The 27,116-nt window shown below is 39.9% G+C and overlaps 1 protein-coding gene across 1 annotated transcript; it reads left to right on the top strand.

Moving 5' to 3' along the window:
• Nucleotides 1-719: 719 nt before the first annotated feature.
• On the top strand, nucleotides 720-27,116 carry LOC310932054 (cell adhesion molecule CEACAM5-like; the record flags this gene model as incomplete). The annotated part of the gene is made up of 15 exons (XM_083895322.1): nucleotides 720-765; nucleotides 1,778-2,110; nucleotides 2,904-3,179; nucleotides 3,549-3,815; nucleotides 4,574-4,849; nucleotides 5,514-5,783; nucleotides 6,938-7,216; nucleotides 7,459-7,725; nucleotides 8,485-8,760; nucleotides 17,111-17,365; nucleotides 17,456-17,562; nucleotides 25,433-25,582; nucleotides 25,994-26,137; nucleotides 26,706-26,774; nucleotides 27,069-27,116. 15 exons carry the CDS (start codon nucleotides 720-722, stop codon nucleotides 27,114-27,116), a joined length of 3,063 nt encoding a protein of 1,020 aa, XP_083751448.1.

Here is a 27,116-nt window from a genome sequence, read left to right as displayed (position 1 = left end):
TCAGTAGGACTGTTGTGAAAACACTGACTAAACACTGACCGTGTCAGGACCAGTTTTCCTCATGGAGACCAAAACCTGGTACTAATGCAGCAAAACCTAATTTATGTGTGTGTGTGTTATTGTACATGTATCTTTGTGAGGACCATATATAAACCATAGGGATTGAGGACAATTTGTTAATGGTCTGTATTTACATAGTGTTTTTTTAGTCTTGAAGACCACTCAAAGCTGCTTTACACTCCAGTTTTGCCATTCACCCATCAACCTCGTGACCTTATGATGGTTAAGGTAGGGTTAAGGGGCTAGGGATTGCATTATATCTATGAGTGTACTCAGTGTGTGCGTGTGTGTACTGCATTGATAACAAGTACTATAATATTTGATATTTCTTTATGCATATATCATTTATTTATATTTCAGTATGTATGAATTTTGATGCCTGAATTGCTTATGTAGATACAAATATCTGCATGTATTTGTTTTGGCCAATACTGAGTTAGGGTTACAAAGGCATAAAGTATTTTTCTTATATTTTGTAGTTGCTGTTGTATCTGCTGCTGCCTGATTTTATGAGAGGGTTGTTAAAGAGAGATAAGTCTTTTTTTTACTCCAGCCCAGTCTCCAGAGTGAAGTATCAGGTGAACAAGTCCACGACACATGGCACATGTATTTACAGCACCTCCACTCAGAAAACACTGTCCCTGGAAACTGCAGTCAATATGAGATCATCTGTAATACTGTTGATCATCCTGGGAGCCATCTCAGGTGAGTATCCCTTTTTTATTTGCATATGAAAAATTATTTTCAGTTATGGCCACATATTTAAGTTTTGTATTATTGTGCATGCATACTCATGTCTGTTGAAGGACGTTTAAAATCAGTGCTTCTGTCTTGTAATGATCCACCATTTACTCATTATTTCACTTTCCTGTACTCATGTCTATACTTGTTTGTTTTTATGTATATGCTTGAATGCATTCTGTATTTTTATATTACCAATTTTGTCTTACACATACATTTGAGTTGTGTTCATCTTTTGTTTCTGCTTAATATTTTCATAAAAGCCCTTTATCTGTTGTGGCATTGATGCAACTCATGTGCAAGTTCTAAGGTAACAAAGAAGGGGGTGAGGGAGTGGTAGGATGGGTGCCATAGTTCATGATCTATGAACAACCCCAGCCAAAAACCTGACGAGTAATCCACAGGGAAAGAGATGGACATTTCTAGTCCTTGTTCAAATAATTGGGATATTTTTGAACAAATAATTATGACTCAGTGTGATTTTAAGGCAACTGGCAAACTTGCAAATGATGATACAGATAAAAATACAAACCAAAAACTAACTGCAGTTATTTGACAATATATAATGTATTTAAAACGATAAGTGAATGTTTGTTTTGATGTTACTGTGCCTTCAGTTTGTGTGGGTGCACTGTGTCTGTCTCTAAATAATAATAAGAAGAACAATAACAAATAACCCAGCCATTATATTGAAACATAATTTTGATAATGGTCTTTGAGCATAAATCAGGTTACTGTTGATACTGTTAATGTGAGGTCTTCCATAACATAATCTTCACTTATATAACATAGAAACTTGTTTTTATATCTTAGTGAGGACACACCATAGACATAATGAAACAGTGCCTAACCATAACACTTAACCTAAACTCAATTTCAACTCTTACCCTAAAACCGGATCCTAACTCCAAAAATGCCCTTTACAGTTTTGAGGACCAGACAGTGTCTGTACCTTATATGTACCTGTCTCATCCAGATGTAATCCATGGTGCTGGTGTTCTACAAGACAGTGTCACTGCGGCTGTTGGAGGGACAGTGACATTCACCACAACAGTGACTCCATCACAAACACCATTCCTGGTTGTCACCTGGAGTTTTACAAACACCCACGGGGCCACTTCTAGTGTCATAACCTCAAGTGGTGTAAACATAACTGCACCAGAATATACAGACAGGGTCAGACTCTTCAGATCTACTGGATCTCTGGAGCTCAGTGGTCTGACCATCCAGGACACTGGAGAGTACAGAGTCACACTGATACCAGATGGAGCAGTGCAGCAGAAAGGAAGCTGCAGACTGTTGGTACATGGTAGGTCCATGCATCTCTCTCTCACTCCATCCATCCATCCATCCATCCATCCATCATCTACCGCTTTATCCAACGCCTCTCTGTCTCTCTAAATAACTTACAGTATATAGAATGACAATGCCTTTGGGTGTTGTGTAATGTAGACTTCAAAGGGAGAGTGGACTTTGGTTTTGAGGTGTTGTTCAGTTAGTCTGTGCTTGCAGTGTAGACACTCACTTTTAGCGAACATTTATTTAATACAGATTTTAGTCACTTCACATAAGACTCACTGTGATCTTGAGAATATGTTTGTTGCTCTTTTTTCACTGTTATCCAGCCTTTTCTGACTGGAAACTGAAGTTTGGTAACTTTGGTAGTATTTTACCATATCTTACAAATGACAATCCCTATAAAGCAGCATTCGACTGTTGTTTGTTGAAATATAATGTATATACTTTGTCAAATCATCAGAGTTACTAAATCTTACCAGGAATACTCATGACATCTAAATAACAATTGCTGTGGGCTTGACTTTACTTGTAATATTGTTAATGTTTCACAAAAAAGCAGACTCTGAGGGCACATGGCATAAGTTTCCAAGGTGCAGAAAGTCATTGAGTAAGAAAACAAATTGAGAAACTGTTGTCAGAAGGGTTTTTATTAAGTCATAGAATATGTGAATAATTATTATTCATGGCTGTCCTAAAGAACCCAACTCTTAAGAATTATTTTGTACAATTTTTTCCCACCACTCTCTCTGTGACTCTCTGTCTCTCCATTTTTAATCCTTTGCCATGTTCTTACTCTTACACAGTTCCCATCACTAAAGTAACAGTAACTGTCAGTAACACAGAGCTGTTGGAGTTCAGCTCTGTCCGTCTGTCCTGCTCCTCCTCTGGATCCTCCCTCTCTTTCCTCTGGCTCAACAGCAGCTCTGAGGTCACAGCCAGTGACAGAGTTCAGCTCACTGATGGAGGCTCGGCTCTCACGATACAAAATGTGACCCGCTATGACCAAGGGCCATTCAGGTGTCATGTGACCAATCCTGTCAGTAATGGCACCAGTGATCCAGTAAACCTCTTAATAATATGTGAGTTACGACCTGACATATCTTCATTTAATTGTTCAGCTTCTGTCCCAATTTTTGTTAACGTTGATTGTATTATTCTGCCAAATATTATCCATCAAAACCATGGTTCTCAAACTGTGGTAGAACTTCCTCTGGTGGAAAATCAGAAATACTGTTCTACTGAATATACCAGGGTATGTGATTGGAGTGGAAACACAGTTTGTAGAAATTAAACAAATGATAACAAATTAAATAAGAATAATTAGTGTCACATTATCTCTCCATCCATCTTGATCTAATTTCACTATACCAGTGTGTGAAGTATATGTGAGGAAGAAAAGGATGAGAGAGCAAATTATCTTATATATATATCTTGTCTTTTTTATTCAGTCGGCCCAGAAAATATAAACTTGAAGCTGTTTCCATCTCAACAATTCTATGAAGAAGGATCCAATGTGACACTGATCTGCTCAGCTGTCTCCAGACCTGCAGCTCTGTATCACTGGTTCCTCAATGGAGACAAGCTGTCTTATACTGGAGCAGAGCTCAGGCTGATGAACATTGAAGACAGTCACAGTGGTAACTACAGCTGTCAGGCCTTGAACAACAAGACTATGAGACATGAAACATCTCAGCCCTCTGTTTTGTCCGTGCTGGGTAAGTTAGAACATGTTTATTTAGTTTAACAGAAGTAATTATTTGAGGAGTGTAGTGTATGACTGTACTTACTAACATCTTTTTTTGATGCATAACCCTTAAAACAATGGCTCAGGTTTATTGATCTGTACTGATCCAAACTGAGGCTCACCAAACCACTCACTCTCTTGCACCAAAGACCATAGAGAAAATCTGTGTTTTTAGCTCAAAGGGACACTGGAGCTGCTGGTCTACTGCTGCCTCATGTGGTCACTTTGTGCCACTGAGGTACATCCAGATGACAGATTTCAAACACTAAAGCCATACAATAACACATTTGAACTTAGTGATGTAGGCAACAGTAAATCAACAACTCCTGTGTGCTGTGATGTAAATAACACTCTTTTTGTCTGTGGACTTTGGTGCAGGAGAGTAAGAGTAGTGAGTAAACTTGAGTTTCCAGTCAGATAATTTATTTGTTATTAATGTGTTCAAATCCAACAAAGGAACTTTAAAAAAGAGATTAATAAGAGCAAAACTTGTTTTGAATATTTTCTTTGTCATTTGTAGTTTGTTTTTAAGAAGGGGGAAAAAAAAATAACATTTGGTGTTTGGAGATTTTATTTTCAAGCCATATTGCTCAGTCCTATGTGAAATAGCTATTTAAGAACTCAAATATAACATCTGTATTATTTGGTGTCTTGCATTATTGCACTTTTTATTTCAATCAACTTATCAAAACAAGTGAATATTTGCTGTCATCATCTCTTCCTCCACAGTTCCAGTTTCTGATGTGGCGGTGACATCAAACGCCACAGAGCTGTTGGAGTTCAGCTCTGTCCGTCTGTCCTGCTCCTCCTCTGGATCCTCCCTCTCTTTCCTCTGGCTCAACAGCAGCTCTGAGGTCAAAGCCAGTGACAGAGCTCAGCTCACTGATGGAGGCTCGTCTCTCACGATACATAATGTGACCCACTATGACCAAGGGCCATTCAGGTGTCATGTGACCAATCCTGTCAGTAATGGCACCAGTGATCCAGTAAACCTCTTAATAATATGTGAGTTACGACCTGACATATCTTCATTGAAATGTTCAGCTTCTGTCCCAATTTTTGTTAACGTTGATTGTATTATTCTGCCTCAGTTTGATATTTGTATATTGCATCCTTCATCTGAAAATTCTCTCTGTCAGGCAATACTATCAAACCCGACAGTGTTTTGGTGTGTATAGAGCTCCAGACGTTATTTACACTGCCATGGTGGCAGGAAAAGCTTCTGCAAAAATAAACAGTGACAGTATGAGCTTTAAGCTGCCAGAGTTCACTGCGCACTTTAATTCCACAAAGGATCTAGCTATATATCACAGAACTTGATAGAATACTGTATATCATTTCACAGATACTGTTCTATACACTTGCAGAGGAAATAATACTAAAACATTTAGCACTGTCCTACCTAATGTCTGTTCATCTGCCCCATGAGTCTTGACTGCATGTGACCTTATCTTGAAACACAAACTCTATGTATTTGTATTTATCCTTTTTGTTATTGATTAATTCTTGGTGTTTTACGATATCTCTCAAGTTGTATTTGTGCCTTTTTCTACACTTTCCTGTGCTTCTCTTTGTCCCTCTCAAACATAATCCAAATCCCAACTTCTTTCTTTGTTGTTTACCCCTCAATTTACTGGCCATGTGTCCTTTTTTATGTCTCTTGCTTCAGTGGGCCCAAAAAATACTACACTAACGATGTCTCCATTGCAAGAATATTACGATGAAGGGTCAGACATCAGCCTGACGTGCTCGGCTGTCTCCAGACCTGCTGCACACTTCCACTGGTTTGTGAATGGACACAAGCTGACTCATTCTGGAGCAGAGCTGAGATTGATAAACATTCAGATGAGTCAGAGTGGAAACTACACCTGTCTGGCCTTCAACGACAGAACTATGAGGAATCAAACATCCCACCGAGCAGTCGTAACTGTACTGAAATGTAATTGGAGTTAAAACCACCTTGTTTCTGAAAGGTCAAACAAATAGCACCTGGTACCTCGATTACATAAAGCTTTGCTTCTTCTTATTATTATTTTTAATCTTTTTTGTTTAAAATCATCTTCACAACCTAATGCCATCAATAAAAAATATTGTCTGGACTTAAAATATAATAATCCAATGCTGTAATTAAACAACCGTTAATTTAATTCCAACCACATGGACTAATTCGCAAAAATAACTACTGCTAATCAGTCTGCCTAACTGCATGCTTGGTTTTGGAGGCTGTTGCTAGTTTCTCCAGACTTCTACACCGCAACTTTGAAAGTTTCAGCATAAATAAATAAATTAGAAATAAGTCCTTTGTGAAGGTTTAGGTGTTTATGCACAACTTAAAATTATAGCTCAACTGTTGTATGAGGTACCAACTTATACTTTATAGCACCAATAAACAGTATTTTATGGTGGCCCTGAGAGGTCAGGGTGCTGCAAATCCCAAAACACAAAACATTGAGAAACATTTGCAGTGCCCTGACCTCTCAGGGCCACCATAGTATTTCCTGAATGGAAATAGTTTTTAAATGTACCAAATTCCATAGAGAAAATCTTTGTTTTTAGCTTGCAGAGACAAAGGAGCTCCTGCTCTACAGCTGCCTATTTGGCATGGTTTGTGTCACTTAGGTTAAAAAAAAAAAGATTTCACAAACCGAAGTGGCAGAATAATAGATTTAGACTTACTGATGGAGTCAACAGGGAGTTTAAAACTCCTGTGTGCCAAGAAGTAAAATGGTTAATTTTCTGTATGGATTATGCTGCTGTTGATTGAGAACTCTCCAGCACCAAAGTCCATACAGAAATGTCAGTTTCCTATTGGAAAAGGCTGCATGGTAAGATACATTGACAGATATGCTGTCAACTTAATCAGCCATGCAGTAGATATTATGGTTTTTTTTTAAGTGTCTAAAGTAACATTTCCTTGTGTCCCCACTGGCATACATGTTTCCATTCAAGTGTCAGAACCTCATACAACTCGATAAAAAAAAAAAAAAAAAAAACTAAACTATCACTTTTAAATGGTGTAAGTCACAAAATATATATTATAAATGTAAATCATTACTCACACAATGACTCCTAACATTTTCTTTCCATCCAAAGCACACATCTCCAATGTGGTGATCACCCCCAACACAACAGACTTATCAGAATTCATCAGCTCGGTCAGTCTCTCCTGTTCCTCCTCTGGATCATTTCCATCTTTCTTGTGGCTGAATGACACCTCTCAGGTCACAGCCAGCAACAGAGTCCTGCTCACTGATGACGGCGCCACTCTTACCATCATCGCTGTGACACAGTATGACCAAGGACCATATCGGTGCCACGTGTTCAATAATTTCAGCAATTCCACCAGTGAGCCGATAAAACTCTCCATCAGCTGTGAGTCACTACATTGCAGTACTCGCTCTGTCTTTCAGATTTCATTTACCGCTTTAAATCTGCCTCCAGTGAAAAGTCAGCTGACTTTGCGCGACCTATTTAGACCACTGTATTTTAACCTTGGTGATAATGGTGTTAGTTTGAGAACTCTGTATTTGATTCAGGTGGTACTTGGTATAAAACGTTAGAAAACCACTGATCTAAATAATTGATGCGTTTACTCTTTTGTCTTTTTTATTCAGTCGGCCCAGAAAATATAAACTTGAAGCTGTTTCCATCTCAACAATTCTATGAAGAAGGATCCAATGTGACACTGATCTGCTCAGCTGTCTCCAGACCTGCAGCTCTGTATCACTGGTTCCTCAATGGAGACAAGCTGTCTTATACTGGAGCAGAGCTCAGGCTGATGAACATTGAAGACAGTCACAGTGGTAACTACAGCTGTCAGGCCTTGAACAACAAGACTATGAGACATGTAACATCTCAGCCCTCAGTTTTGTCCGTGCTGGGTAAGTTAGAACATGTTTATTTAGTTTAACAGAAGTAATTATTTGAGGAGTGTAGTGTATGACTGTACTTAATAACTTCTTTGTGCATAACCGTTAAATCGAAGGCTCAGGTTTTTTGATCTGTACTGATCCAAACTGAGGCTCGCAAACCACTCACTCTCTTGCACCAAAGACCATATAGAAAATCTGTGTTTTTAGCTCAAAGGGACACTGGAGATTTGTGTGGTCACTTTGTATCACTGAGGTACATGCAGATGAAGGATATTGAACACAAAAGCCATCAAATAACACATCTACTTAGTGAATCAACAGCGAATCAACATCTCTTGTAGTGAGTAAACTTGAGTTTCCAGTCAAGGATGTCAAACAGTTTTGAAAAAGCAGCAAACGTGCTTTAGTTTTTGCAGACTTACTGTAAGTGCTTGGACTCCTAGATCTTAGATTTTGCTATATTTTCTGTTATGGAGAAGCCAACCATTTATTTATAAGCTTACTTCAAGACTTGTATTTTATTGCACTTGAACCCTAAGAGCAAAACTGGTTTTGAATATTTTATTTGTCATTTATTTGTTTGTTTTTAAGAAGGGAAAAAAATATATTAAAATTGGTGATTTTATTTTCAAGCCACATTGCCCAGCCCTACCTGAACTATCTATTTAAGAACTCAAATATAACATCTGTTTCATTTGGTGTCTTGCATGATTGCACTTTGTATTTCAATTAACTTGAAATTTGCTGTCATCATCTCTTCCTCGACAGTTCCAGTTTCTGATGTGGTGGTGACATCAAGCACCACAGAGCTGTTGGAGTTTAGCTCTGTCCGTCTGTCCTGCTCCTCCTCTGGATCCTCCCTCTCTTTCCTCTGGCTCAACAGCAGCTCTGAGGTCACAGCCAGTGACAGAGTTCAGCTCACTGATGGAGGCTCGTCTCTCACGATACATAATGTGACCCGCTATGACCAAGGGCCATTCAGGTGCAAGGTGTCAAATGGTGTCAATGATGGAATCAGCAAATCCCTGCATATTGTCATCAAATGTGAGTTTAAGACTTGTCCTGTTATGTAACAAGGTGTTCAAACAGTAGCTCCAGTTCTCCAAAGGCATTACTACACATTTTATAGGGCAGCTAGAGACAAAGTACTAAAAATGTCATCCTCTTACAAAGATTGTATATTGTTCATTACTGAACAGTAATTATTTTGTGAGAATGCTGTTTATTAACATAATCTCACCTTTTGGCTTAAAGAGTAATACACGGTGCTCATTTCAATTCTTGCTCTCCTTAACTCTTTAATTTAAGTTTTACTGTATGATCTTTGTCTTTTTTTATGTTGTCTGTGTAAATACCATACTCATTTGAACTTCTTTGAACTTTTAAGTCAATGTTTCATGATGATTTCCATAAATTATTATGGCTAAAATACATATAATATATATATAATGGCCGCAGCGATATCGATAGGTAGCAGTTCTATTTTTTCCGTTGCCGCTGCTGGACCTCGTAAATTCCAACAGAGCAGATCGCACCAGACAGGAAAAGCGACACAGAATCAAAGTAAAACATTTCCGCCCCCCTTTCAAAATAAAACACAATACACAGGTCATATAGCCTGTCACAACTTCACATCAACATTACGTCGTGACCGGTGCTACCAGGTCAACAGTCAATTAATCAGAGCGTCTCGGGGAGTCATAATGTACGACGAGAGACTGGTTGGTGAAGTGGAGAAACATAAAATCATTTATGACACAAGATCAACAGTTCTTCCACGTCGGAGAATGAAAAGAAGCTGTGTTGTTGTTTCCTTTATACACACAGTCTACCTATTTTTAATGATTTTTTTTGTCAAATGGAGCAATAAAACCAGACAATATTTAAGAAGCTAATAATATCATAAAGCTTGTATTAATTGTTATAAAAACAAACAAAAAAAACTCTATTATAGAAGACTTCTACAGAAACGGGTGACAATTTGGCATTTCTCTGATGTGTTCAAACAACTCAAAACTCGGAGAAAACTCCACTGACTTGTTAACCCTGTAAGACCCACGGTTGTAAAATATCAACGTTACCTTTAGCCATCCCAAAAAACAATCTGCTATATTTCATCTGTTTTTTTAACACATGTACATAGTCATTGGGTCTTATTGTTCAGTCTAACAATGTTAGTGGATGTTACATTTGTTTACAAGTCCTGATTTATGGCCATGAACGCACACAACCTCTCAAGATTTCCTCCAAACAAAATCTCTGTTTCATTGGACTGGATTCATCAGATTAAAGTAAGTAAAATGTATTTTATATTTTTATTGGTTGTTATTACAATGTGTAGAGCATGTACAAATTTCAGGTTGTACTCCCTCCACAACACTACTGACTGAAACAGTAAAACAGTAAAACAGTATACATTACATACATTATACCCTTGTGTTGTGTTCTGGTCAAATTTGACTGATTTAAAAGTTTTATGTCTAGAAAAATATATAGTTAATTTGATCAGACTGAGCTAAAATCCCATGTTTTTGTCCACAAAGAGGATATCAACAGACAATTCAATTCTAGGAAAAAAGGTGTAAATGTTTCTGAATGTGGGGTGTGGATGTAAGTGGGGGTTTGCATGTTTTTCTTTTAGTATGATAAGTAGAGACCATAGGCTCAGACAATTACATTTACATTTAGGGCATTTAGCAGATGCTTAAGTAAAGCGACTTACAATCAGCAGACAGTATTGTCTGCCTTGAAAACATTTCTACCCAGAGGACTTGGTCCACCACCCTATCTATTCCTTCAGATTATGTACTACAATATAAAAAGCATATTTATACATGTTAATTCATTGCTTTTTTTCCAGAATGCCACCAGCAAGAGCCGCGATACAGTGTGCAGGATGTGATTGATATCATCCAAACTGAAGAGAGTGAAGTTGAGATGGAACTCAATGACACTGATGAGAGTGATGAAGACTCAGATGAAGATGTCTGTCAACAAGTGGACAAAGAAAACCAACCACCCATGGACTGTCCAGCTGATAATTACGTGGACATCGAGCCAAAAACACACAAACACATCATGCACTGCCACAGGTGTCGCTGGCCGAAAAAAAATTCATCAGTCTCAACACAGATTTTTCTGGTCTGGATATCATCTTCAGGCAAAGAGAGCCCAGCAACACGGACAGTGACATCATGAAGCCTCTGAATGCTCAGAAGAGACCATCCAAGAGATGTGCACACCTGTTATTGGATGTACACGAAGACAGGGAGAGGATGCTGCAATAAAGGATTCACCAACACACAATGCAGCAAGTGTAATGTTTGCCTTTGCTTTTCAGAGGACAAGAACTGTTTTTAGGAAATTCACTAACAATGAAAGTTTGTCATGAAAAGAAAAAAAGGAATGAAGAAGTTAATGGTGAAAAAGCTAGAGTTTTATCCTGTTTATTTATTTATTTATTTTCAATAAATGCTTTCATAAAAATATGACTAATGTGTGATTATTTTTAAATGTTTTATACATTTATGGAGCTAAGTAAGCAATCAAACCTGCAAATGAACCCTTTGTTGTTGTGAATTGTTGTTCAGACAAAGTGAGTACAAACACAGAAATTCTGCTCCCACCAAAGCCCGTTGCAAAATTACAACGTTTCTCTAAAAACGTACAGAAACAGAATTTCTTTTAGGTTTTTCTTAATTTGGGTCTTTAAACCAAAATGAACAGTAGAGCAAATTCAAATTCCTATTTTCCACCTTGTCCCTGTTCCAAAATCTGGAGACTTAAGTAAATACACAAACTACAGGGGCATTATGCTTACCTCAGTTGCGGCAAAGATTACCAACAAAATGATACTGAACAGAATACAGCCGGAAATTGATAAGCTTCTCAGGCCCAACCAAAATGGCTTTCGCCTCGGCCGTTCAACGACCTCCCAAATCCTTGCACTCCGGAGGCTGATCGAAGGTGTACAGAGGAAAATGATGAACATACTTAAGGCCTATGGAATCCCCGTGAAGCTTGTGGAAGTCATTAAGAAACTATATGAGAACACCTGAGCAAAAGTTCTGTCTCCAGATGGAGAAACTGATCTGTTCAACATTACAGCAGGAGTTCTTCAAGGAGATACCTTTTTGTAATAGTCCTTGATTACATCATTCGTCAAACCCTTGGGGACAGGGAGACTGAGTTTGGCTTTGAACTTGAGAGTAGAAAAAGTAGTTGCCACCCCCCTGTTGTAGTCAATGACCTGGAAAACCAGGAATGCCCAAGCATTCCCCAGCGCCAAGATGGCGCTCCCCAGTGTGCGACGTCGCGGAGCTCTCCGAGTCCAGTTGTTTATTTTCTTTTTTATACTTGTTACTTTTGAATTGAATGACATTATTCAATGCAATTTATTCAATTTATTTTCTATGCCGAGTTAAGGCACACACCGCAAAGACTGTGTACGATCGGGCGATCTTACTACAGCTGAGAGAGCGCAGCAATTTCGGACTCTTTGACCCGAACGTGCTGGAGTCCCACCCAGAGCTAACATGCTACGCGGACCAGACCTGCTGGCCCACAGCAGGGAGCTCTCCTAAGAACAACAGGCCAAAGCGGAGGCGCGGCAGACGGGGAGGAACGGACCGGAAGCTGGTTAGCAACGGCAGGCTAACCCTCCCGATCATACTATTTGCTAACGCCCAGTCGCTGGCTAATAAAATGGATGAACTTCATGCCAGGATCTCCGCCGAGAGGGACATACAGGATTGCTCCATACTGTGTTTCTGTGAAACATGGCTGGGGGAGAGGACACCCGACGAGGCAGTAACACAAGACGGCTACACGGTCTTCAGAGAGGACCGCAGCGCTGCAGAGAGCGGCAAGACTCGCGGAGGAGGCACGGCCGCCCTCGTCAATCAATCCTGGTGTACTGACAGTAAGATCTTCTCGAGGTCCTGCTCTGAAAACGTTGAATATCTCACTTTGAGACTAAGACCATTTTATTTGCCCAGAGAACTGCAATGCATTATTGTGAGTGTTGTGTATATCCCCCCCTCTGCTAAAGAGGAGGCTGCACTGAAGGAGCTACATGACATGATCAGTGGGCATGAAGACACATATCCTGACGCTGCTGTTATTATCTTGGGAGATTTCAACCACTGTAATCTCCGGAAAACTATGCCTAAATTGCATCAATTTGTGAACTTTCCCACCAGGGAAAACAAAATATTGGATCACTGCTACAGCAACATCAAAAATGCCTTCTCAGCTGAACCACAACCCCACTTTGGAAAGTCTGATCACCTGGCGATCCGGCTCAAACCAGTCTATAACAAAAGGCTCAAGTCAAGACCAGTCACTGTCCGAACCATTAACACCTGGACTGATATTGCACAAGCTCGCCTGCAGGGCTGCTTAGAGGCCACAGACTGGAGCACTTTCAAAGAGGCCACTAACAACATCCATGAATACACAGAGACTGTTAGTGACTACATCAGCTGGTGCACGACCATCTGTGCACCCCCTAGAACTGTGCGTATGTTCCCCAACCAAAAACCCTGGTTTAATGGGGACATCAAGCAGAAAATGAGGAAGAGGCGGGAGGCCTTCAAGTCAGGTGACCACGGGGAGTACAAGAGAGCCCAGTACGAGCTGCAAAAGTCCATCGGAGCAGCAAAAAGGGCTTACTCCCAAAAGTTTGAAGGCTACTATCTCAACCACAACACACGCAGCATGTGGCAGGGAATCCAGTCTGTCACAAACTACAGGAGGAACACAACAACCACAGACCCCCCGGGACGCCACGCTCCCAGACAGCCTGAACAACTTCTATGCAAGGTTCGACAGGCTGAATGCTGACACACCCTCAAAAGCCCCCTGTGACCCCACAGACACTGCCTTCCAGGTGACACACACACAGGTCGTGAAGGCTCTGAAGAAGGTGAACCCCCACAAGGCAGTGGGACCCGACGGAGTGCCTCCCAGAGTACTGAAGGCCTGTGGAGAACAACTGGCCGGTGTGTATACTGACATCTTCAACACATCACTATCTCAGGCTGTAGTCCCCCGTATCTTCAAAACTCCCACCATCATACCAGTCCCTAAAAGACCAGACACACGAACCCTAAACGACTTCAGGCCAGTGGCACTCACACCAGTTGCCATGAAGTGCCTGGAAAAACTAGTCCTCACCCACATCAACAACATGGTTCCAGACACTGTCGACCCCCTCCAGTTCGCCTACCGCCCCAGCAGATCAGTGGACGACGCTGTAGCATTGGCTCTTCACCACACCCTGCAACACCTGGAGAGCAGCAGAGCGTATGCCAGGATGCTCTTCCTGGACTACAGCTCTGCATTTAACACTATCCGTCCAGGCAGACTGATCGTGAAGTTGGCAGACCTTGGAGTCCCTACTCCCACCTGCAACTGGATCCTGGACTTTCTGACCGAAAGGCCACAGGCAGGGAAGATGGGAGGACGGGTGTCTGCTGAGATCAGAGTCAGCACCGGATCACCACAGGGCTGCTGCCTCAGCCCAAAGCTCTTCACCCTGTACACACATGACTGTGTCTCCACCCAGGAAAGCTCCATCATCATTAAATACGCTGATGACACCACCATCCTGGGGCTCATCAAGGGGGGAGACGAGTCAGGATACAGGGCCCTGGTCAACAACATCGTTGTCTATGGAGAGGAGAACGACCTCCTCCTCAACACAGACAAGACCAAGGAATTAATCCTGGACTTCAGGAAGAAACCTCCCACTCTACAGCCTCTCTTCATTAGTGGGACCGAGGTGGAGAGGACAGACAGCTACAGATTCCTGGGACTGCAGGTCACATCTGACCTGAGCTGGGCTTGCAACACCACAGCCACAGTGAAAAAAGCCCAGCAGAGACTGTACTTCATCAGGCTGCTCAGAATAGCTGGACTGAACCATCGCCCTCTCACCCTGGCCTACAAAGGACTGATAGAGAGCATCCTCACCGCCGGCATCACTGTCTGGTATGGAAATACCACACAGGCAGAGAGGAAGGCTCTGCAGAGAGTCATAAAGACTGCGGAGAGGATTATTGGGACAAAACTTCCTGCCATGGACTCAATGTATATGCAGCGCTGTAGGAAAAGAGCAGAGGGAATCGTCACTCACTCCATCCTGCTCACTCCATCCCGCTCACTCTCTGCTCAAACACAAACGCTGCAAGTACAACCTGAGGCACAGCAGAGCGGACAGCATCAAGACACACAGAACTCGCTTTTTTAACAGCTTTTTCCCGGCCACAGTCAGACTGATGGCAAATCAAAATCAAAATCACTGAACTCTGAAAAAATAACCAGACACTACCTCACCTTAACCGTGTGCAATATTCTGTGCAATTTCACTTCCCCTGATAAATGTGCAATACCTCCCAGAGCAATACTGCAATATATATGTGTGTATGTGTATGCGTGGGTGTATATGTATGTGTACATGTGTGTATCTATGTATGTGTGTATATATATACATATATATATATGTATATATGTATGTATGTATGTATGTATGAATATGTGCATGTATGTGTATATGTATGTATGTATATATACATATGTGTGTAGGTGTATGTGTGTGTATGTATGTATATGTATATGTATATATATATATATATATATATGTATATTTTTTATACTTTTTTGTATCTCCTTTTACCTTTTTAAAAAACAAAACATTTTTTTATACCAAGTATAGATTTGAGTTATATATTTATTTATATATAAAAGTGTGTTCCTTTTTGGAAAAAAGAAAAGAAAAAAAAACTGACTTGTGGAACCCGCAAAATATTTCCAATGTGCCTGGACTGTTGTTTAAGCATAAATGGCAAATAAAAAAACTTGAAACTTGAAACTTGAAACTAGTTGAGGAAGTAAAGAGCCTCAAATACATGGCTCAAACATGGAACGTTCAGAAAAGGACATAGAAGTATGGAAGGCTCTAGGGTAGAGTAGCTGCCATAAGCTAAGGAAAATTTGGAAAAATGGATTGTCTCGGAAAATCAAACTGAAACTTTTCATCGCCACTGTAGAATCCATTTTGCTATATGGGAGTGGAACATGGACACTCACCAAATCCTCAACAAAAAGTCTAAATGGGACCTACACTCAAATGCTCTGAATGTGTCTTAACATCTCCTGGGAGCAAAAACTCACCAACGAACAGCTATATCAAGACCTGCCACCAGTCTCCGAGAAAATAAAGGCAAGAAGATTGAAATTAGCTGCTCATTGCATTAGACATCCTGATATCATAGCCTCCAGACTAGTGTTATGGGAGCCTACAAAAGGGAAAAGAAGCCGTGGAAGACCAAAAGGCACCTTCATTGATACCCTAAGAGCCGACACAAACCTTACCGAAGTGAAGGAAATCCAGTCCCTGATGGAAGATAGGATGGAGTGGAGGAAGCTTTCAGGTTTGTTTCGAGCAGGAGCTCGACCAAAGTAAAGTAGAAAATGCAAAATTGCATGTAGTTTGAGCACGTTTTTGCATGCGCAAAGCTTTAGTAAATCAGGCCCTAAGAGTTTATGTACCAGTTAAGTTGCATCCATCGCTATCAAGCAGGTGGGGGGTCCTTCTCCCCTCGTTCTCTTCCAGCCACCATGATGTGCTACAGTCCATCATGGACAGTTCCTGCTTTTCATCACATGACCGGAAGGCCTTCTGCTCACACATTCACTTTTTTTGGACCTCATAAAAACGCTTCACACAAAACAACATGTATGTAAGAGGTGTGTTGTGTGTGTGTGCAAAGTAAATGAGTATGTGTATGTGAGTGGTAAAAAAATGAACGTGAGAGGTAAAAAAAATGGATGTAAAAGGTAAAATTGTGTATGTGCAAAGTAAAAGACAGTATGTGAGGTAAAAAATTTTAGTTGAGAGGTAAAAAAATTTATGTGAGAGGTAAACTTGCGTATGTGAGAGCCGAAAATAGTGAATGTGAGAGGCAAAATTGTGTATGTGAGAGGTAAAATTGTGTATCATGAACTCTTTTATGTCTGTGTACACCGAACATGATGCCATCATGTTCGGTGTACACCGAACATTGACTTTTTGACATCGCTGTGAACAGATTTTCGTGCATATCACATCTATGAGTTAAAAGTGTTACAAGCCCATGTAGTTCTACCAGAAGAGAAGAGAGGAGGAGAGGCTACTACTTTTCACCATCAACCATGGCTGAAGTTACTGGGTTTGCACATAGACGTGGAAGTAGAAGTGTTGTAGATATGTAGATGACTGCCAACTATAATTTCGGAAACAACTTCATGACATCTGGGACATCAGTGATGTCTGTCACACAATTTTGACGTTACTAGTTGGCAGAATAGACTCCATAAAACATATGATCTTACTGTTAAAGTGTGTTTACAGATGGACCTGACAAAGTGACCATCATTGGACCCAAATCTGTCCATATTGGAGATTTTACCATTCTCTACTGCTCCACTGAATCTATTCCAGCAGCAAACTTCACCTGGCTATTCAAAGGAAAGCCAACTTATGGTCATGAGGTTGTGCACATCATCCAGTCAAGCCAAAACTCTGATAGTGGGATGTACACCTGCACTGCTGAGAACACTGTCACAGGACGGAGTCACACAACACACCATGAGTTAACAGTCACAGGTGAAAATATGAAACGTTACTGACAAATATAAATAAACCATTCAGACAGTTCAGTTTAAAATTGTGTTCTTAATGTGTTCCTTTTTATAGATTCCTCAGACTGTGGCTGTTCATCTGCAGCAGGTCTAGCTTTAATCATCACAGCTGGAATTTGTCTCATCGTTGCAGTGATGACTGGAATAATTGCGTGCATTCTGGTTAGAGGGAAAAGGTGAGGCATAAAACAGGTCAGGATTTGCTTTTAATCTCCATACATGAAATGCACAAGAGGAAGTACACAGAGGTGTTCTTACATAAATAAATACATAAATACAAATATTTTTTCCGTACAATAATATATATACTCAACTCAACTTTTATTTAGAGAACACAATTAAAAACGACATTGACCTAAGTGCTGTACAGAATAAAGTCAATAAAATTCAGTGAAATAGAAACTTAAAAACGATACAGTGCATAGAAATAGCACATAAAAGCAGACAAACGGGAGTCCAGCTCAACATGAATTAAAACACCAAGCAGAAAAGGCAGGTTGGTAGGTGTCAATTTGAGTCATCAGGAGACCACAGAGAACAGAGTGTCATCAGCATAACAGGAGAGATATGTAAGCTTAACACATGGATACAAATGAGTGGTCTTAAAACCATGAGGATTGTCATATGGTTAATTGTTGATTTTGTCCATGATCTCAGCCACATGTAAACAACTCCCACGTATTTTTCAGAGTCAACAGCAATTATCCTCTACATGAACAAGGTCAGTGTTTATTACACATTACTCATCTTATCTGATAAAACAATGGAAAAAAATCATCATAATCATTATATCATAAAGCATAAAACAAGACTCTGTTCTGACCTCAGAGTCTGAAAAGAAAACTGTTGAGGGGAAACATTCACATGTGTACAAGATCACAGGCACAGTGAAACAAGATGCCGCCCTTTGAAGGTATGTCAAAGCCTTTTTTTCAATTATTTTATGTTCAGATAATTCGTTCTAATCATTTGAAAACTTTTCCTTCTGCAGTAAAGAAAATCAAATGTGAACGCACTCAGCAGATGATTTCATGGATCAACAATCTCACAGAAAATCGCAATTTATTTATTCAACTCCACAATACAGTTCAATCTGTTGCATTTTCATAAAGGTGCATTATGCCCTCATAGCTTTTATTTTACTCGATCATTAATAATGTTTTACAATATTTAATTCAAACATGTGTAAAGAGTATGTTATGTATGACAAAATGTGTACATTGTTTGAATAATAATTAATTTAGTGTCATTTTTAAATTAAAGGAAATGTACTTTGTGGGAATGAGGTGTACATAATATAAAATCAATAAACATTTTAAAGACTGCAAAGTATCCTCTGTTAACCCAACTTATTATGTAAAGTTCCATTAGCATTAAAGGTCCCATGGCATGAAAACATTTTTTTTAGATGAGTTCCCCTACGAATCATGAGTCAGTGAGTGACAGCGCGAACGAATCACATCCTCCATGAGTGAGTGAGAGCGGCAGACAGTTCTTCTTACTAGTCCCTCCTCGCTCGGCGCATGTTGGTTGGCGTCGTTTGCCTAAGAGTGAGTGACGGCGTCAGCGAACGACTTCACAAGTGATTCACAGAACGTGGCAGTTCCACTCCCAGCCGCAACTGAACTAAGAAAGGAACAATTCAATTCATGAAGTGATTCCATTCAGTTCGTTCACTCAAAAGTTCAGTTCTTTCGAACGAATCTTTCATGACGTTCATCACAACACTACCCTGAGTCCACATGTGAAGCTGCCAGTGTAGGTTACAATGTGATATAGAAGGAGACAGTCTTTATTTATATGTTATGAACATTTTGCTATTTAGTAGTTTTGTTTTGACAGACAGGGGAATTGAGTTAATGATGGCATTTCCGGTATAGACCCTGTAGGGGGTGCTATTGGACCGGCTCTCAGTCATTAAAAATACTGACTTGAGAGCTGGGGCCTGTTTCACAAAGCAGGTTCAACAAACTCTGAGTCTAACCCTGAACTCTGAGTTGATTTACTCTGAGAAAGGAAACTCTGAGTTTTCGGTTTCAGAACAGCTGATTTGAGTTAGTTTGTTCAACTCGGAGTAGTTTCACCTCGAGTTAAGCGCGTGCACCACAAGTATAAAAAGACAGCATTAATGGAGCCCCGTTTCGACGAGTCACCATGACAACGGGGAAGCGGAGGGTGACGTTATTCACCCACTGGAGTTGAAAATATTATTGCGCTCATACGGTGAGTTTGAGCAACTTTTTAGAAGGAAGTGTAACAGCAGCAAAAGAGAAGGAGACAGCGTCGTTTAAATGTCGTCCTTAGGGGGGAAACTGCTTGAGTTGTAGACTATTAATTTATTTATTTAGGTGTAATCCCGCGGGGGAGAAGCGCAGTTGGCAGCAGTTTAAGATGAAACATAAAAACACTGTTCAAACAGGTAAGACCTCGGTATAATCTTATGGGATTACCTCATTTTTACATCATGTTTTACATTGTGTTAATAAGTAAACATTAAGTGGCTGTTTGACCCTACAGTTGTTTTATCCCCAACATAATGATGTTTTCACACATAAATGACTTCTCATTTATATCATGGTCAAGTGCTCTGCATCTCCGATGTTCTATAAAAAACTCCCATTTGCAAAAAAAAAACAAAAAATAAAAATAAAAACGCAGCGCAACACACAATTTCGATGTGAGATCATGACTTTAGTTGTTAATGTTGAAATGTAAGGCCGGATTAGGTTGTGAATGTAAATGATGAACAGTGACGTGAAACTGTACCACTCGAAAAGATAAGTGAAATCTATGCGCGTTCTGATAATCATCTCCTGACGAATATTTAATTCTCTGCACAGTAATGCTGCACCTTCATCCACGGGATCACTGTCAAAAGCACACGGTAGTGAAAATAGTCTCCACCTAATATAACTTCTAATGTAGACGCAAAACTATACTACGCCAAAACTCGCCTGCTGACTGAATGAATGAGGAAGTCAAATACCGTGTGTGTCTGAAAGAGGGCGGAGACAGAGAGAAACTCAAGGTTTGTTGAAGAAAACCTGCCAGCGAGCAGGTTAGGTTCAGGGCGTATGTTGCCAGGGTAACTGACTCAGAGTTAAGCTGAACTGGCTTTTTGAAACCGAAAAACCAGAGTTTCCCTCATTTCAGGGTTAACAGACTCAGAGTTTTCACTAAACCTGCTTTCTGAAACAGGCCCCTGAACAGTCGCCTTTGTTTTTAACTCAAGTTATGTCTTCCCCTATTCAGGGGTATAACACCAGTTCCAATCTCTTTTTATTCACTATATTCCCGGCGGAGGAAAATACACGTTCAGAGCACACTGAGGATCCGGGGACATCTGCTTCACTCAAGTCATTCTGACTTAATTGTTGTTGGAGAAGTCATTAAAGGAGCAAGGGCGCCCACTTCCTGGCTCTTGAAAAGGAGTTTGGCTGACTGTTTATTTATGTTGACGCTTGGGAGCAAAACAGAACAGAACAGAACAGGGGTCCGTTTCACAAAGCAGGTTTAGTGAAAACTCTGAGTCTGTTAACCCTGAAATGAGGGAAACTCTGAGTTTTCCGTTTCACAAAGGGAGGTAAGTCAAACCAGAGAAAGAGGAGTAACTCTAGCCTGTTTCACAGAGAGAGGTAACTTAAGCTCTCGGTCAGTTACCATGGTAACATGCTCTATGAACCTAACCTGGTCGGGAGCAGGTTTTTCTCCGCAAACCTTGAGTTTCTCTCTGTCTCCGCCCTATTTCAGACACACACGGTATTTTATTTCCTCATTCATTCAGTCAGCAGAGTTTTGGCGTAGTATAGTTCTGTGTCTGTTCTGCGTCTACATTAGAAGTTATATTAGGTGGAGACTATTTTCACTACCATGTGCTTTTGACAATGATCCCGTGGATGAAGGTGCAGCATTACTGTGCAGAGAATTAAATATTCCTTCCTTTTGAGTGGTACCGTTTCACGTCACAGTTCATCATTTACATACACAACCCAATCCGTCCTTACTTTTCCAACATTAACAACCAAAGTCATGCTCTCACATCCCAGCAGATATTGTGTGTTGCGCTGCGTCTTTTTGCAAATGGGAGTTTTTTTATACAACGTCGTAGATGCAGAGCACTTGAACATGATATAAATGAGAAGTCATTTATGTGTGAAAACAGCATTATGTTGGGGATAAAACAACTGTACAGTCAAACAGCCACTTCATATTTATATATTAACACAATGTAAAACATGATCAAAATGACAAGGTTTTACCTGTTTGAACAATGTTTCTATGTTTCAAAACTGTTGTCAAGTGCGCTTCTCCCCCGCAGGATTGCACCTAAATGAAATAAATTAATAGGCTACCACTCAAACAGTTTCCCCCTGTAATATTATTGTGATTGTGCAAAGGACGAGATTTAAACTTACGCATTGACCCAAGCAGCAATGTTCTCCTTCTCTTTTGCTGCTGCAGCGGTGTTACACTTCCTTCTAAAAACATGCTCAAACTCACCGTATGAGCAGATTAATATTTTCAACTCCAGTGGGTGAAGAACGTCACCCTACGCTTCCCCGTTGTCATGGTGACTCGTCGAAACGGGGCTCCATTGACGCTGTCTTTTTATACTTGTGGTGCACGCGCTTAACTCCAGGTGAAACTACTCTGAGTTGAACAAACTAACTCAAATCGGCTGTTCAGAAACCGAAAACTCAGAGTTTCCTTTCTCAGAGTAGATCAACTCAGAGTTCAGGGTTAGACTCAGAGTTTGTTGAACCTGCTTTGTGAAAAAGGGCCCGAGTACATCGTTTTAACATTTATTATTATTTTTGATGTACTTTAGGGATTCAAAATAATCTCTAAGTTGTGTAAAATTTTAAGATGAAGTGAATACATTTACACCCATGTAAGTCTTTGAAGTGAGACTTCCTCACCTACTGTGTTTTCAACAATAATAATGACATCATCGGCATATTACTTTTAAAACACAAAGTACAGCAATGTAGATGTAGATAACTGTTGTGTCCTTGTAGTGTTGGATGGAAAATCATTGCAACACTCCTCAATCATATACTAGGGTGTTTCAGAGTCCAGATGTTATGTCAGCAAATATTTATGACACCTTGTATAAAAATGAACAAACATATTTATTTCAGACAGTGTGAAGGTATGAATTTGACATGAGCTGTTTGGATGAAGCACAAAGGAGGTGATGAAAACAGCTGTAATAATGTTGTACTCTTAATATGTGAGGTGAGATGCTATCAGCTTTACTGAACTGCAAGGTTGGGTGAGATCGGGTCAAGCACAGGGTGGATTCAGGTCACCTGCTTTTATCTGTTCACCACAAAAAATGCTGAGTGAAAAACTTTGTTGTATACTTGCATGTAAGAGTGTGGGTCCAATGCAAAAACAAGAATCTTTCAAATTTACTTGTTCAGGGCAACTAAGTGGTTAACAGGTTAAGTGAGACGGCTTGGCAGTGGTTACACTCTATAAAGATCAATCAATTTGTTATGTTACAGTTTTTCTCAGTCGCTTTGGTGCTTTTCTCACATCACTATTAACATTTGCACAGCAGTTAGTGCAATTAGTTAATTAAAACAATTAGTGCAAATTGCAAAACCTAGTGGATAACCTGCAGAAGCATGTCACTTGCTCAAAATGGATAGTCCATTCCTCAAAAGCATGTATTCATGTCAATGAAACAGCCAGTGTCATCAAAATGAGAAGTCGATACCATCGTTTATGAACAAAATAGTTAAATGGCTTTGTCATGTTTTCATTATGACGGTTTATTCTCTCAGTGTTTTCCAATGCAAGAATAAGGTCAGAACTCACTTGTGACAGGTAGTGACACTACCTGAAAATGCTCAAGACAGCACTATACACTATCTGTACAGCTATTTGAAAACTACAGTAAAGTTACACATTGCTGTAGTTAGGGGAGTAATTGAGATATGAGATGTTGGATTACTGTCCAATACTATACATAACTGTTCTCCCTATGAAATGTTTGAATGATTGAATTCACTGTGGTTCTTTCAACATTTGGTTGCACCCTCCGACCAGCCTAAGCCATTGTGAGGCCGTGATTGACCAACCCGGTCTCATGGGAAATCGTGAAACTGTCACGTCAATTAATCTTTTGTTTCGTGCGTGCCAACACGATTTCCCCTAATTTTTTTCGTGCTACCCAGCACGTATTTCAATCCAAGGTATTTCAATTGGAAGTGCATTTTGTGCGTACAAGCACGACAGTCATACTGTATATACGGCGCAAATAAGGGGTTTGATTTTATCTAATTTCTGAACCTCGGGCATTTTGTGATTAGAAAACTATGAAATTATTATTTTTAATATCCGTTCCCTTCTTTTTTTCTATACAATATAACTGGAATGTCCGCATTTATTGTATGTCATCATACATATATACGGCAAGGTAACGGGTTTTTATGGGTTTTTGTTGTTGTTGTTGTTGTTTTTATCGTATTTTTTCGGCTTTTTAATGTAACGTCAAGCCTGTACATTTAAGAAGCCAATGCTATATTCTGCATATCGTCCGATATTTATGATCTAATGCTTTTATTGTTGTACGATTAGAAAAGTCTTTTATTTTTTAGATTCGTTTCCTGTTAACTTTTCTATATAATATAGCTAGAATGTCATTTATTCTACGCATTTATTTTTCATATACGGCAAGGTAACACTACTCCAGGGTTTTGTTGTTGTTGTTTTTTATCGTATATTAGTCACTTTTTTTTCTCTCTTTTTTTTATGTAATGAGCGCTATTTTCTGCATATCGTCTGATATTTATGATCGAATGCTTTTATTATTTGTACGTATCTGATATTACTTTAATATCTTACTATTATTGTGGAAGTGTGCTAACGGAAGCAGCTAACCCTAATCCAGGTAAGATGTGCCTGCATCGTCTGCTGGGTGTTTTGTGAGATGATGTCTTACTATGCCATTATTCACATGGTTTACATATTAAAGCAATGATTAACAATGGTTCGATCATTAAACGCAAGACTACGAAAACGGTCTTCTAACTTGTGAGGGAAAAATAGCCATGATATCTTATCTAGTCTCACGCATTGAGCATCACAGTCACGCTTTTGTCACGTACTCCCGCCACACATTGTATTTCTCACAGTGAATAAAAAAAAGTTTCCTACCGGTATATATATATACATATATATATATATATATGTACATATCAGTAGGAAACTTTTGTCATACATATATGATTGCCTTAATTGCCTTAATTACACCTGAGCAGTGCTTACGTTAGCAGATACGCCATCTAGTGGCCAAAAGGAGGAACCACACCTCCCTATATGTACTATTTCTCATCACGCATACACAGACCAATACATATGCAACACATAAAAAAACTGGACATACTGGCCTCTTAACATTTGCAATGATATAACTTGCATAGCCCATTTTAGTCAGGGGGCTACTTGTACTTTTTATATATTTATAATAGTAGCGGATAGCTAATAATTATTTCCGCAGAGTGTGGAGCATCACCAAAGAGTAGTATGTGATATGCAATAACATGAGCCTCATTAGGCACCCTTAAACCCTGTGTATTGTTTAGAAAAAAAAATGTGGCCTTTTGTATTTGTTCCAAATGATTTGGAAGTCATGGTGCAACCAGTTGCATACACTTTTTCAACTTTTCTGTATGGCTAGAAACACAGTTAGACTATAGCTAGCCTACAGTACTGAATATTTCTCTCTGTTCTCCTTCTAGTTTCATTCAACCCATCCCCGCCCATTGACCATGCATCTTTACATCGACCCAAAGGCACTTTTACAGATAGATCTATCTATCTATCTGTCTATCTATTGCTCTATCTATCAATTTGTTTCTCTAGCTATCTATTTGTTCCGATCTGTTTGTTAGTCTGCCTGTCTGTATTTGTTTCTTTGTTTCTTTGTCTGTCTTCTACTCTGTCTGTGTTCCTGTCATAATGCCAGGAGGGTCTACAAAGAAGACGTCCTTTTTGCAAGGGGGTTTTGTTTTGTGCCCAGAAGGTGTGTTCTCACTGCAAGAAAGAGCAGCCTCTGAAGCAGCGCCTGAAAAAGAAGCTTCAGAGGTTTGATGAGAAGAGAGAAGAATGGGTGGTTGGCCGTAAGAAGAACCACAATGTGACATCAATCAAGGATGAAGCCACCGTCATGGTTAGTACATATTTTAGTACATAATTACATTAAACCGCTCAGATAATATTGGAAATAAGTTCTATGGTACACATGGAAAATCTTCTGTCATCATAACTTCTAACTCATTCATACCACTTATGCTTTTAAGATGTATGCATCACCTATTCAGTCACAGAATCACAGTTTTCTCTCTATTCTGAATACATTTAGAAATTGTCATTGTTGATGCTCCAGTTTCTAGTTATCTAAATATAAACAGGTGTTACAAAAGTGAAACATATTGTAACCTTACTATTTCAATTTGTCAAACGATTTTCTTTTTTGCTAACCCTTCATGAACTGTTCCTGTTTGCATATACATTTTATACAAAAGTGAAACTCGCCATGAAGTTAGATCATCGTAAATTATATCATTCATGGATGCTGCAGTTGAGGCTTACACTGCGTATAAGGGAGGTGGAGGTGAGACACCGGGAGTTGGAGGTGGAAGCCATGCACCTGAAAGTGAAGGCTCTGGAGTTAGAGCGGGAAGCCGCTATAGCTGCCAGTCCTTTATCCATGCAGACGTCAATGGTAAATCCCCATGACAGCTTTGATGTGAGCAGGCATATTGCACTAGTTCCTCCTTTCAGAGAGTCTGAAGTGGATTCATTTTTTTATGCTTTTGAACGTATCGCCATTACACTACATTGGCCAAAGAGTGTGTGGCCTCTTCTGCTCCAATGTAAGTTGGTTGGAAAGGCACAGGAGGTGTGTAACTCCCTGACTATTGAAGAGGGCCGTGATTATGATACAGTGAAAGCCACTGTCCTTCGAGCCTATGAATTAGTACCAGAAGCATATAGACAAAAATTTAGGAAGTGTGGAAAAACTGCCAACCACACTTATGTTGAGTTTGCCAGAGAGAAAAGCACTCTGTTCGACAAATGGTGCCAGGCCAATAAGGCAACGACTTTTGCTAACATGCGGGAACTCATTTTGCTAGAGGAATTTAAAAATCATCTCCCTGAGAAAATAGTTATTTACCTGAATGAGCAAAAAGTCACGTGTCTCACTAATGCAGCTGTACTGGCCGATGAGTTTTTGTTAACACACAAGAGTGTTTTTTCTCCCCCAGCATATCATGATCCGGTCTCTATAGGTCGAAGCATTAGATCACCCAGGAGTCCCCGTCGTAATCCCACTGCAGCTACTGGAGACACTGAGAAACGTGAGTGTTTCTATTGCCATGAGCAGGGTCACCTCATCGCCTTGTGCCCCAATCTTAAAAGAAAAGTACAATCTAAGAATGTCAAAACACCATTCCCAATCAATTTCATACACACCAGACCACATCTCACGCGTAGTGTGGATGTGGTAGATGAGATTGATGAGGATTTTAAACCCTTTGTTACACAAGGTTCTGTTTCTCTTGAGGGTGAGGATAAACCGGTACCGATCACTATCCTGTGGGATACCGGTGCAAAACAGTCTCTTATGTGTGATAGTGTTCTCCCCTTTTCAGCTCGGTCTTACTGTGGTTATGACATTGCAGCATGGGGAGTTGAGCTAA

Source organism: Microchirus variegatus (genome assembly GCF_963457635.1).
Source record: "Microchirus variegatus genome assembly, chromosome: 1".
Taxonomy (NCBI): domain Eukaryota; kingdom Metazoa; phylum Chordata; class Actinopteri; order Pleuronectiformes; family Soleidae; genus Microchirus; species Microchirus variegatus.
Note: the sequence above shows the minus strand (reverse complement) of the source record. Positions and strands in the feature narration are given on the sequence as shown.